The sequence below is a fragment of the Podarcis filfolensis genome (genome assembly GCF_964270895.1).
Source record: "Podarcis filfolensis genome assembly, chromosome: 15".
Lineage (NCBI taxonomy): Eukaryota > Metazoa > Chordata > Lepidosauria > Squamata > Lacertidae > Podarcis > Podarcis filfolensis.
In genome coordinates, this window is record NC_139618.1 from 2,844,821 (window position 1) to 2,856,917 (window position 12,097).

The window sequence follows — 12,097 nt, forward strand, 5'->3', positions numbered from 1 at the left end:
CACACACACTCTGCGCGCTCTTTAAAGGGAGCGCAGCTCTTGGGGGAGCCTTTTTTTTAAATAAGATATTTATTAAAGTTTTAAAGGTTTATATAGAATAGAAAAAACAAAAAACAGAAACAGCAAAAATACATACAAAACACATACAACAACAAGTATAATTTCAATCCCTTATATTCATAAAACTTACTTTCCCGACCTCCTCATACCTCCCCTTTCTGTATTCCAATCTCTAATTAATTCCATTCAGCAAATCCTTCCCCTAATTTCTATATAATTTTTGACCTTTCTTTTCTTGATTACATAATCATTACAGCTAAAAACCACTTAATTTCTGAATCAGCATCGTTCTAACATTCAATAATTTTACAATGTTTCTTAAGATAGTCCTTAAATTTCTTCCAATCTTCTTCCGCCGTCTCTTTTCCCTGGTCTCGGATTCTGCCGGTCATTTCTGCCAGTCCTATATAATCTATAACCCTCATCTGCCATTCTTCCACGGTGGGTAGATCTTCTGTCTTCCAATACTTTGCGATGAGTATTCTTGCTGCTGTTGTAGCATACATAAAAAATGTTCTGTCCTTCTTTGACACCAATTGGCCGACTATGCCCAGGGGGAGCCTTAGCCGTGTGCAGCCTCTGCCCGGGAGAGGCTGCGCGCGGCTAAGCCAGGACAGTGATCCCTCTTGCTGTCCTGGCTTCTGGGATCCAGAATATTTTTTTTCTTGTTTTCCTCTTCCAAAAGCTAGGTGCGTCTTATGGTCTGGTGCGTCTTATAGAGCGAAAAATGCGGTATGTTTTTCTGGTACAAATGTCTGCCTTTGCTTTATTGTTTTGTAAAGGTATACTGTGTGTCATTTAGGATTCCTGTTTTTAACTTCTGATTATGTATAGGAAGATTTGGCAGTAGTGCTAGGAAAACAACGACGTTTGTTGAAAGATGACTATTATAATGCCCTGGATCTGCAGCGGGAAGAAATCCTCCATATAGAGGAGCTGCGCAGCGATCCCTCTTGCTGTCCTGGCTTCTGGGATTCAGAATATTTTTTTCTTGTTTTCCTCTTCCAAAAACTAGGTGCGTCTTATGGTCTGGTGCATCTTATAGAGCGAAAAATATGGTAAACCCCTTGTGCTACAGGGTAAGGCTAGCCGTCTCCCCAGTTTGGCATTTTACTAAAATGAGCCCCTTTAATACAAAGTAGTCGTCCCCCAGCCTTACTTGCGAGATGGACCCTCCCATGATGAAAGAAGGCTTCTCCGATGGAACCACTGTTTTGGAGGATGGGATCAGGGGGGGCGGTGGCCTGGTGGGCCGTGTGGTTGGGGGCCGGACCCCTTCAGGGAGGTTGCTAATGACTTGATGAGGAGCAGGTTGGAGGACTTGGAAAGAGGGGAGGGAGAGAGAAGAGAAAGGCCTCCGTAAGTAACAGGGTGAATAATCTGCATCATTTTTAAAGAAAGCTAACAAATATCAGAACTGAAGTTCTAGCCAGAGTCAGAAAGCTTCGACTTAACAAGTTTTCATTTGTAGAAATCTGTTTTTAATTTACCGTTTTTAAGCTTTGAGAGTGCCTGCGATTCATCTGAAAACCCAAATTGCAGGAAGTGAAATTGTGCATTCAAAAACTACGCTCAAAGCCCAGCGCTTTGCTCATTTAGTGAAAGAAAATTATTGCTAAACTGAATGGGGCTTAGCCCCTATCAGCGCTGGCAGGATCACGGGACACTGCCTTATGCAGAGTCGAGCCCTCAGCTCAGGATTGCCTACTACACTGACTGGCAGCAGCTCTCTAAGGTTTCAGGTAGGGGTCTCCCCCAGTTCTACCTGGAGACGCCAGGAACTGAACCCAGGACCGCCTGCATTCAAAGCGCTCAGCTGTGGTCCTTCCTCCTTCCCTGTCACCAATTAGTATCTATTACAATTCTATCCATGTTTTAAATTATGTTTTTCAGATATTTATCAACTGGTTTTCTGGCATTTCATTTTGCAAGCTGCCTTGAGACATGTCACAAAAGCATGAATCCTAAATATTCAAGTGAATGCAACAAAAAACAAGAAATCGAATCTTTTAGTGCGGAAGCACTTGCACTCCCAATTCTCTGCCTGTTGACATCAGGCTGGCAGGCACTCTTTCTGAAGCCTACTAAAAACATTTTTGTTTCCGCAATCCTGCCCAGATACATAGAATGCTTACATATGCCTGAATCTGGTTTTCAGCTTAGAGCTGATTTTAATTATTTGGGGGGGGGGGGTTTAAATTATTTTATTATTTTATTAATTTATTTAATTTATATACCACCCTATACCTGGAGGTCTCAGGGTGGTTCACAGAATAATATCAAAATATAAAACCACAGAATACATAATCAAAATAAAAACAACAACCCAATTACTCCCGTACAATAACCCTACAAATGGTTGTTTTTAACTGGTTAGCTCAGAGTATGGGAACTAGATGATCCTCCCCAACTCTAGGATTCTATCATTTACCGGTAATTTCACTGTTTTATTCATTCTTTGGGGTATGATGATGATGATAAAAATAATAATAATAATTATTATTATAATAATAATTTAAAAATTTAAAAAAACTAGGCTCCAAGAACCCAATCATCAACAAACCCGCCCCTACCTACCCCAAACCTCCCAGCAAGCAAATTGGGAGGGGGGCACAGTTGGCTGGGCCAAAAATACCTGGGGGGACGCTGTAGCGAGCGGCGTTCATGTCAGGCTGTGGGGAGACCTTGCTGACCTCCCTCGGAGACAGGCGGTAAGGCGAGGCTGACCTCACCACCGCGCTCTGCATCTGGGCCTCCTGCTCCATGGCTCGCTTGACGTCGGCGTAAGGCATGTAGGCAACGGACTTCCCTGTGGAAAGGAAAGCAGCACAAGTCTGGCTGGGGATTGCAGAGACCGCAGGCAAACTAAAGGCCCCCTCCGTTTTTTATTCCAAGCGTCAGGGGGTGTCACCCAAATGAGCCATGAAAGGTCCGGAGGGTGGCAACACAAGAACAGGGCCTTTTCTGCGGTGGCTCCCCATTTGCAGAACACTCTCCCCAGGGAGAAGTGTGGGATGATGGAACCTGGAACCCTGAGCATGCAAGGCTCTACCATTGAGCTACATCATAGATCTGTACAAATTATGGAAAAGGAGAAAAGGAAGGACAGCGGGCTACCCTGCTATCTCATAATACACTGGTACCTTGGCTGTCGAACTTAACCCGTTCTGGGAGTCCGTTTGACTCCCAAAATGGTTTGAAAACCAAGGCGCGGCTTCCGATTGGCTGCAGGAGCTTCCTGCACTCAATCGGAAGCCACGGAAACCGCGTTAGACGTTCGGCTTCCAAAAAACCTTCGCAAACTGGAACACTCACTTCTGGGTTTGCAGTGTTCAGGAGCCAAAACGTCCAAGTACCAAGGTGTTCAAGAACCAAGGTACGAGTGTACTAAAATTTGATGGGGAAAAACTGCAGCTCAGTGGTAGAACATCTGCTTTGCACAGAAAGTCCCAGGTTCAATCCCTGACATCTCCAGGGAGGGCTAGGAATGTCCCACCTGGTCTGAAACCCTGGACGGCCTCTGCCAGTCAGAGTAGGCAACACTGAGCTAGGCAGCCCACTGGTCTGACACCGTACCAGGCAGCTTCCTAATGAAATCAGAATCACGAGGACCGGAACCTTGTTTTGTTTTACGGGAAAGGACTGTAGCTCTCCTGGGGTTTGACCCAAGAAATCTATAGGCAGCGCTGAGAACGCACACCCTGTCTGAAACCCTGGGAAGCTGCGTAGGCCAGGGCTGACGGTCACCGCAGCTCAGCAACCTCTGAAGGGTGGAAGGCTGGGGAAGGGCGCAGGAGACAGGACGAGGGTGGAAGGGTTGCGGGCTCCACCTACCGTCCCACTCGACGTTTGGGCTCTTGGACGGGCCGCAGGGGCTGCCTGGCCTCCGGCAATCCACCTCCATGGTCTCCTGCCGCTGCCGCTCTTCCAACATGGTGGACTTGTGCATGGCCTTGATGTGCTGCTGGAAGAGGGTGTAGCCACTCATGGGGAGCCCCTGCAGAGTAGAAGAGACCTGCAGAGAAGCAGGAGGGGGAAGGAAACAGACGCGGCTCATTTCATGAAATTTGCACGACACTTGATTGTCAAAAAAGAAAAGCAAAAACGGCTCGGAACGGATTTGGGAGGACATCGGAAGTCACTCATTCATCGTAAGGAGAGCTTCCAACAGCTTAATAATAATTTTATTATATCATTATTCATATGCTGCCCACCTGACTGGGTTTCCCCAGCCACTCTGGGTGGTTCCCAACAAAACATAAAGAACAACCATTAAGAACTTTCCAGTGCAAGGCTGCCTTCAGATGTCTTCTAAAAGTAAAATATTTATCTCTTTGATAACTGATGGGAGGGCGTTCCACAGGGTGCCACCACTGAGAAAGCCCTCTGCCTGGTTCCCTGTAACCTCACTTCTCTCAGTGAGGGAACCGTTAGAAGGCCCTCGGCGCTGGATCTCAGTGTCCGGGCTGGATGATGGGGGTGGAGACGCTCCTTCAGGCATACTGGGCCGAAGCCATTTAGGGCTCTAAAGATCAGCACCAACACTTTGAATTGTGCTCGGAAACGTACTAGGAGCCAATGTAGATCCTTTAGGACTGGTGTTATATGGTCCCAGTGGCCACTCGAACTGACCAGTCTTGCTGCTGCATTCTGGATTAGTTTTAGTTTCCAAGTCATCTTCAAAGGTAGCCCAAGCAGGAGATAACCAGAGCATGCACCATTCTGGTGAGACAGTCTGCGGGCAGGTAGGGTCTCAGCCGGCATACCAGATGGAACTAGTAGACCTGCTGCCCTGGACACAGAATTAACCTGCGCTTCTACAGACAGCTGTGAGTCCAAAATGACTCCCAGGCAGTGCACTTGGTTCTTTGGTAGCACAGTTACCCCATTCAGGACCTGGGAGTCCTCCACACCAGCCCGCTCCCTGCCCACCAGAAATAGTACTTCTGTCTTGTCAGGATTCAACTTGGAGGACATCTGCACACAGCCAATCAGAAGCCATGTATTCATCAAAAGGAGAGCTTCCAGGATTTTGCCTGGATTTTCAAGGCCCAAATTGCCCAGCAATGCAAAAAGGTAAAGGACCCCTGGACAGCTAAGTCCAATCAAAGGCGACTATGGGGTTGTGGCGCTCATCTTGCTTCAGGTTGAGGAAGCCGGCATTTGTCCGCAGACAGCTTTCCGGGTCATGTGGCCAGCAGGACTAAACCGCTTCTGGAACAATGGGACACTGTGATGAGTGCCAGAGCGCACGGAAACGCCGTTTACCTTCCCACCACAGTGGTACCTATTTATCTACTTGCACTGGTGTGCTTTCGAACTGCTAGGTTGGCAGAAGCTGGGACAGAGCAACAGGAGATCACTCCGTTGTGGGGATTCGAACCACTGACCTTCCGATCAGCAAGCCCAAAAGGCTCAGGGGTTTAGACCACAGCGCCACCCACTCCCCTCTGTCTGGCAAAGCATCTAATGTGGGACTGGTTTGATCAGAAGCCTTCCTGCTCCTTAAGGTCCAGGCGCTGCTGTATTCCCAAGCTCCCTCCGACCCTAACCACTACCCACACTGCCAGGAATGATGGGTGCCCCTCTGCTGAGCTAGGGGTCTTCCTGGTCAAGGGAATCCCTAGTGCCATGCGGAACGGAACATACCATGGGTGGTATCACAGCCGCCCGGTGCTGAAGCTGCTGCAAGTCCATCGGCACTTGTTTTATCGCGGACGACACAAGGAGAGGCCCGGTGGGATTCAACAGGGAAGGCTTCGAGTCCATTGTAAACATTCTGCATGGGGAAGGAAATGACATCAGAACACACGGCGGGGGAGGGGGGGAAAGGGGCTATTGCATGTGCAGAAAAAATAACATGAAAAACTGAGAACAGTGAAGGGAGGTAAAAAAGCGGATTAAGTTTATCCTGGAGTAACTGCACTATTTAATGTTAACACTTGGGGCTGCTGCTGCCCCTGCTTACATTGCTCACCAACCCCGCCAGCTGGCAGGCACACGAACTGCAGCATGATGATTTTTTTCCCTTACACTAATACTATATAGGAAGATAAAGAATAATGGCAGAGCATCACCAACTCAGTACGCTCTTATTTGGAAATTGGAACGGCTTGATCTGTTTAGGGCAGGACTCATTTAAACCAAAAAGAGTGAAAAAGGCAAATGCAGACAATTACATAAGGCAGAGTCTTCAACTGACTGACGTACCTAATTGTTTTTTAAATGCTGTATTTGTTGTGTTGCAATTATTGGTTTTGCTATAAATTATGAAACCAATGATTTGGGTTTTTTAAAGAGAGAACTCGCTGAGGAATGAAAATGAAGGGGGAAACAAATGGTCCATCGACGTGCAGCGTAGCATAGTGGTTAGAGTGTTGGACTCTAAGCAACACTCCCCACTCGGCCATGAAGCTCACTGGGTGACGTTGTGGTCACTCTCAGCCTAACCTATCTTAAAGGGCTTGCTGTGAGGATTAAATGGGGAGGAAGAAAACTATGTATACCACCTTGAGCTCCATGGAGGAATGGTAGGATAAAAACAGGGTACCATTAATTAAGTAATAATATGACTAAAAACAGGACTGCCATACATCCGGACTTTCCTGGAACTGACGTCTGGGGGGAATTTCGGAAAGGCGGCGCTTTGTCCTGGAGTGTTATTCTGGTGTTTTTTGTAAAAAAAAAAGTTGAACAACTTTCGGGGTGGCAACCCTAACTAAAAAGAAAAAAGGAAATGTCTTCTGGGTAGCTGATTGCAGCAGGCTTGTCTGGGACTTTTATGGACCAACAGCGGAGATTCTTCCCCCAGCCCCTCCGTTGGCTAGAAGGGAAAGTTCTCTGCAATACTCTTGGTAAGAAAAAAAAAATGGAAACAGAGCAACTCAATAGCTTTGACATTTAGCACCCTGTCCAGGGCAAGCCCAACTAAGACCGTTCCATGGATGGCTTCCAAGCCAACCCTGAGCGGGAGAGAGGAAACTTTCCATTACACCGAGAGGGGCCGGGTTTATCGCAGACGGCACTGAAACCCTGGAGAGGAAGGCGGAAGGAAACAACTGGAGATAGTTCCCCGGACAGCACACAAACTCCCCACGCTGTGCAAGAGCAGTCTGCGCACTCTCGGCAGCAGAAAAACTGCAGGGCCAACACCACCGAGACTTGAGTGTTAGGAGCGACGGGCTTGCTTTTTTCAGCCCAGCCCAGCCTTGCATTTAAACCACTCACCTGGCTGAAATGGGAAAGGAATTGTGTGCAGGGGAGATCACAGAGATATGTGCAGATGGCGAGGCTGGAAGAGGGAAGAGACGCTCCACTCTTCACCCCTGGCCAGACTGGATTCTGTGTTTTAGGGGCAGGAAACCGAGAATGATTGGGGGGGGGGCTAGCAAGCCAAATTTCCAGGCTAGCAAGAGGGAAAGGAGCACCCTCCTGCTACATGGCTTGGCGCGGAAGAAGCCGTGTCCCTCTACATCTTAAAATCTCGGAATTGTAGAGTTGGAAGGGACCCAAAGGAACATCTAGTCCAACCCCCTGCAAAGCAGGAATCACAGCTAATGAATTCCTGACAGGTGGCCATCTAACCTCTGAGAGTGACTGGCCCAAGGTTGCCCAGTGAGCTTCATGGCCCAGTGGGAATTTGAACCCTGGTCTCCCAGGTCCTCCTAGTCCAGCACTACACCACACTGGCTCTCACTATTTCGTGGTGCCTGCAACAGCTTCCTAGATTTCCAAATGGGCCCTCCCCCTTCCCACAGGGCCCAAGCAGATTGGGTACTCCTGGCCTAAACACATACACAAAATTATGGGGGTCCTTTGCTTCATTTGAAGAAGGCCTGTGGCTAAAAGCAGTCTTGGACTAAAAAAACCCACTTGTCTCTAAATCGGGGTTGAGGAATTTTATGGGGTCCACAGGCCAGACGGATCCTTCTCAGATCCTAAGCATGTAGGTCACACTTGACAGGTGTGAGGGGCTGTGTAGCTGCCAGCCTCCCAATGTTGCAATGCTGTGAGGTGAGTGGATGCTTTGAAGTCCCAAAAGTGGGTCTTCCAAGCACCGTGCTGGATTTGCAGAGAGTGCTATGTGGCACATTAAGAGACCTGAGGCTTCAGCGATACCTCCGAAAGCCCAATGGGGAGTGCATTTGGTTGTGCGCTGCCAGGCGTGCCTCTACCTGCCCCCCACCTGACATCACATACGATGTCAGGTGTGGGGCAGTGATTTCCTGAGCCAAGGCCAAATCTGAACCTCTGGCAGGTCAGGCTTGGCACATAGGATGGAGGAGCCAAAGCCCTGCTCTAAATTGGGAACGTACTGCATAGCTCGCCTGTCCAACTTAGGTGGACAAGACCGCAAAGCAGGTGGTACACAGCGGGCCAGATCGGCTCCTCATCTGGCCGCAACCAGTAGCACCAATTCTTTGTGAAAACTCTCCAGCCTTCGACCGGAGGGCGGACCTTTTTACCTCTGCCTGTCGGGTTCTCCGTCCACATCCTCGTCGGCACTACAAGTGGCGCTGGAGTCATTGTCCGAGGTGGGCTCCATCCTCTGGGCGCTAGCCTCCTGGGCCAAGCCAAAGTCCATCCCTTCCGGCTCCGGCTTCTCCTTGGCCATCATCTCCTCTTCCCGCTCTTTGGCATCGCTCTCCGTCTTCACCTGGACGTCTTCCGGAAGCCTCGCTTCGGGCTCCAGGGGCTCCACTTTGGGGTTCGCGGGGAGGACAGGCTTGGTGTCCGCAAGCTGGCTCCCGCTCTCGGCCTCCATGGATTCCTCCGCCTCGGCCCCCGCCTCTTCCTTCACCTGCAGCTCAGGGCTCTCGCTCTCGGCTACCGGCTTGGCGCTCTGGGCTGCCGAGGGAGGGGAGGCACCGGGCGCTGTTTTCACGGGGGGCTCCTGCTCCGCGGCCTCGGCGGTGGTCATCCTGGAAGCGGAAGAGACGCTCTCGGGAGGGGCCTCCTCCATGGGCTTGGCAGCCTCCGCCGGTGAAGGAGACGGCGCACTCTCGGTGTCGGAGCTATTTTCAGCACCTGCAAAGGCATTAAGTCGGGTGTAAGCATCCGAACGGTAATTAAGGAGCTTTAACGGGATGCCAGACGATTACCGCTTAGCGGCGCCGGGCAACGCACTCTCAAAAGAGGAGAGCTGGCGCCTCACAGACCTCAGGCCTCTGGTCAGTGGGGTGGGGTCAGTGACTTTTTCCTAGAAAAATAGGTACCATGTCAGGGATGTGGGTGGCGTTGCAGGGGTGTGGGTGGTGCTGTGGGTTAAACCACAGAGCCTAGGACTTGCCTATCAGAAGGTCGGCGGTTTGAATCCCCGCGACGGGGTGAGCTCCCATTGCTCGGTCCCTGCTCCTGCCAACCTAGCAGTTCGAAAGCACGTCAAAGTGCAAGTAGATAAATAGGTACCGCTCTGGCAGGAAGGTAAACGGCGTTTCCGTGTGCTGCTCTGGGTCGCCAGAAGTGGCTTAGTCATGCTGGCCACATGACCCAGAAGCTGTACACCGGCTCTCTCGGCCAATAAAGTGAGATAAGTGCCGCAACCCCAGAGTCGGCCACGACTGGACCTAATGGTCAGGGGTCCCTTTACCTTTACCTTAGTCACCATGAAGCTGTTATAGCAAGTGCCACACTTTTTAACAACAACAGAAAGTGGTGCACCCTACCCAAGGTGATGAAAACTCAGTCCCCCCTCTGCCTGACCCCCTAATATCCCAGCTCACCCACAGGAGTGTCGCTGATCATTCCCCCAGGTGGTGAGGTTCATTTGAGAACAAGAAACCGAGCCTTGGGTGTCATCGACCCTGTCCTGTGGAACACTCTGCTACTAGAGATTCGGCAGGCACCCTCTGTGCCAACTTTTAAACATCTGCTTAAAACATTTTGGTATTCTGCCAAATGCCCAGGTTAAGAATACATCCATCCAAAGCGGTTAATTGATGCCTGTTTTTAAGCTCTTTATGGCTTTATTATAAGGTTCCACTTTTTTTTTTTGGTAAACCGCTTTCATTTTTTTAATAGGTACAGCGGTATACAAGTATTTTCATAAATGAATAATAATAATAACAACCCTGGTTTGTGGAGCATCCTGCTCTGGTCTTGGCTACTGCAGCCTTCTCTACTTCTTGCACTCTGGAGATGAGGAACCTGGACCTCTTCAGATAGTGTTGGGCTACAGCTCCCATCATGGCTCACCATTGGCAACTCTGGCTGGGACCGATGGGAGTTGGAGTACAACAGCAGCAGGAGTGGGGGTTGATGGGAGTCCAGAAACAGGGAGCGCTGGGACAGGAGCCTATGGGCACTCCCAAAGCTCATGGACTACAACTCCCATCATCCCATTCAGCTTGTTTCCCGTTCGAAAGGGAAGCGAAACCTGCAAATCCAGCTGGGATTTTGAGGGCCAATCTGAGAATCACCTTCGCTGTCTTCTGGGTTCTCTTCCTCGTTGGATGCTTCGATGTCCTCGTCCTCCTGCGCGGAGACGGTCGATGCCACGCTTTCGGACTGTGAGACTTCGCGCTCCTCGCGGGGCCTTCGAGAAGACTAACAAAGGCAGAAAAATAAGGGGAAGGTGGTTACTCATATATATATATGTGTGTGTGTGTGTGTGTGTGTGCGCGCGCGCGCGCGCGCGTGTGTGTGTGCGTGTGGAGACAGACGGACAAGACACACACACACATGGCTCATTGGTTAGGCTAGATTCTTCCCAGCTCTATGGTTCCTCCCAGCTTTATGGTTTTAACCCCTTAACCCAGCACCAAAGCCAGAACAGTCTCCTGACTACATCACAAGGGCTTCTTCACACGCTACATTTTGGGTGGGGTGTACAGCCAAGATCTTAGGGGTTTTTGTTTTTTTTTTTTTTAAAAAGCATACACTAAAATATAAAAGGTTATATCCAACCAAGTGCTATTGAAATTTAATTGAGCTAAGTTAGTTGTGCTCATTTATTTCACGTACAGTGCAAGGCAGCTGCCTATGTTCCCATTTGAACCACTTCATCATGAGGACTAGAACCCTACTTTCCTTTTAGAGGGGAGGGACCGCAGCTGTCTGTCAGGGGCCCTGCTCTGCGTGCGGAAGGTCCCAGGATCGAACCCTGGCACCTCTTAGAGAGGGCTGGGAGAGACCCTCCCTGTGTGAAACTCTGGAGAACTGCTGCCAGTCAGTGTGGACAATACTGAGCTAGAGGGACCGATGGCTCTGACTCAAGATGAGGAAGGCCCTTTCTTGGAACCTGGCTCTGGTTTCCCAAACAAGACAGAAAATGTCCCTGCTATTGCCTGCACGCTCCTTGCCCCCACCCCAGCGCGTGACCCAAGGCTGACCAATATCTGAAGGGCTGCCACCAGACCCGATGGCTTCAGACTGCAAGGAGGGAGATTCTGACTAAACATCAGGAAGAACTATGAAGGTAAGAGTTGCTTGACGGCAAAACAAGCTCCCTCGGAAGATGGTAAACTCTCTTTCAGTGGAGGGTTCCAAGCAGAGGTTGGGTGTCAGAGATTCTCTAGCTGTCCAACCCTGTGCATTGCAGCAGGTTGGACTGGAAGGCCCTTGGTGTCCCTTCCAACTTTACAGTTCTGCGATTCTGTGACCCCCCCCCTTCTCCTGCTCACTTTCTGCTTGTACTGCTGAAGGAGGCTGTCAAGGTTGTGTCTCCTCTTGTAGTTGAAGTAGAAGTTTTTGCACTGGGCCTCGCTCTTCGTTCCCACCATCTTGGCAATGGCTGCCCAGTTGCGCCCGTGTTCCACTAACCCTGTCGGAAGCAGAAGAGAGACAGTTGTTGGTTTTTTGGCTTTTTTAAAAAAGGAATCATAACCGCAAAAATCTCTGGCTTTCAAAACTGCGTTGGGGGGTGGGAGAACCAAGGTTGGTCAAAGAGAAGAATGTGATTTATTTACAAGACACCTCTGGGCTCCCCCCCCCCCTCAGGGTCTATACAAAGGTTTCTTTGCTTCAAAAAACAGCAACACAGCCCAGGATGCAGGCCTACGAACCTGCAGCCTTTCAGATTTTCATTTAATTAAAATAG

General features: G+C 49.7%; 1 protein-coding gene across 5 annotated transcripts in view; it reads right to left on the reverse strand.

The window, feature by feature from the left end:
- Positions 1 to 12,097, reverse strand: part of NCOR1 (nuclear receptor corepressor 1) — a 110,761-nt gene that overhangs the window by 34,533 nt on the left and 64,131 nt on the right. For all 5 annotated transcript variants that reach the window (XM_083587344.1, XM_083587342.1, XM_083587343.1 and 2 more), the window contains exons 19-25: positions 11,682 to 11,821; positions 10,479 to 10,605; positions 8,526 to 9,087; positions 5,710 to 5,839; positions 3,895 to 4,075; positions 2,696 to 2,869; positions 1,220 to 1,380 (exon numbers count right to left, since the gene is read on the reverse strand). In XM_083587344.1, coding sequence (XP_083443470.1) covers positions 1,220 to 1,380; positions 2,696 to 2,869; positions 3,895 to 4,075; positions 5,710 to 5,839; positions 8,526 to 9,087; positions 10,479 to 10,605; positions 11,682 to 11,821 — 1,475 coding nt within the window. The remainder of the gene's footprint in view (positions 1 to 1,219; positions 1,381 to 2,695; positions 2,870 to 3,894; positions 4,076 to 5,709; positions 5,840 to 8,525; positions 9,088 to 10,478; positions 10,606 to 11,681; positions 11,822 to 12,097) is intronic.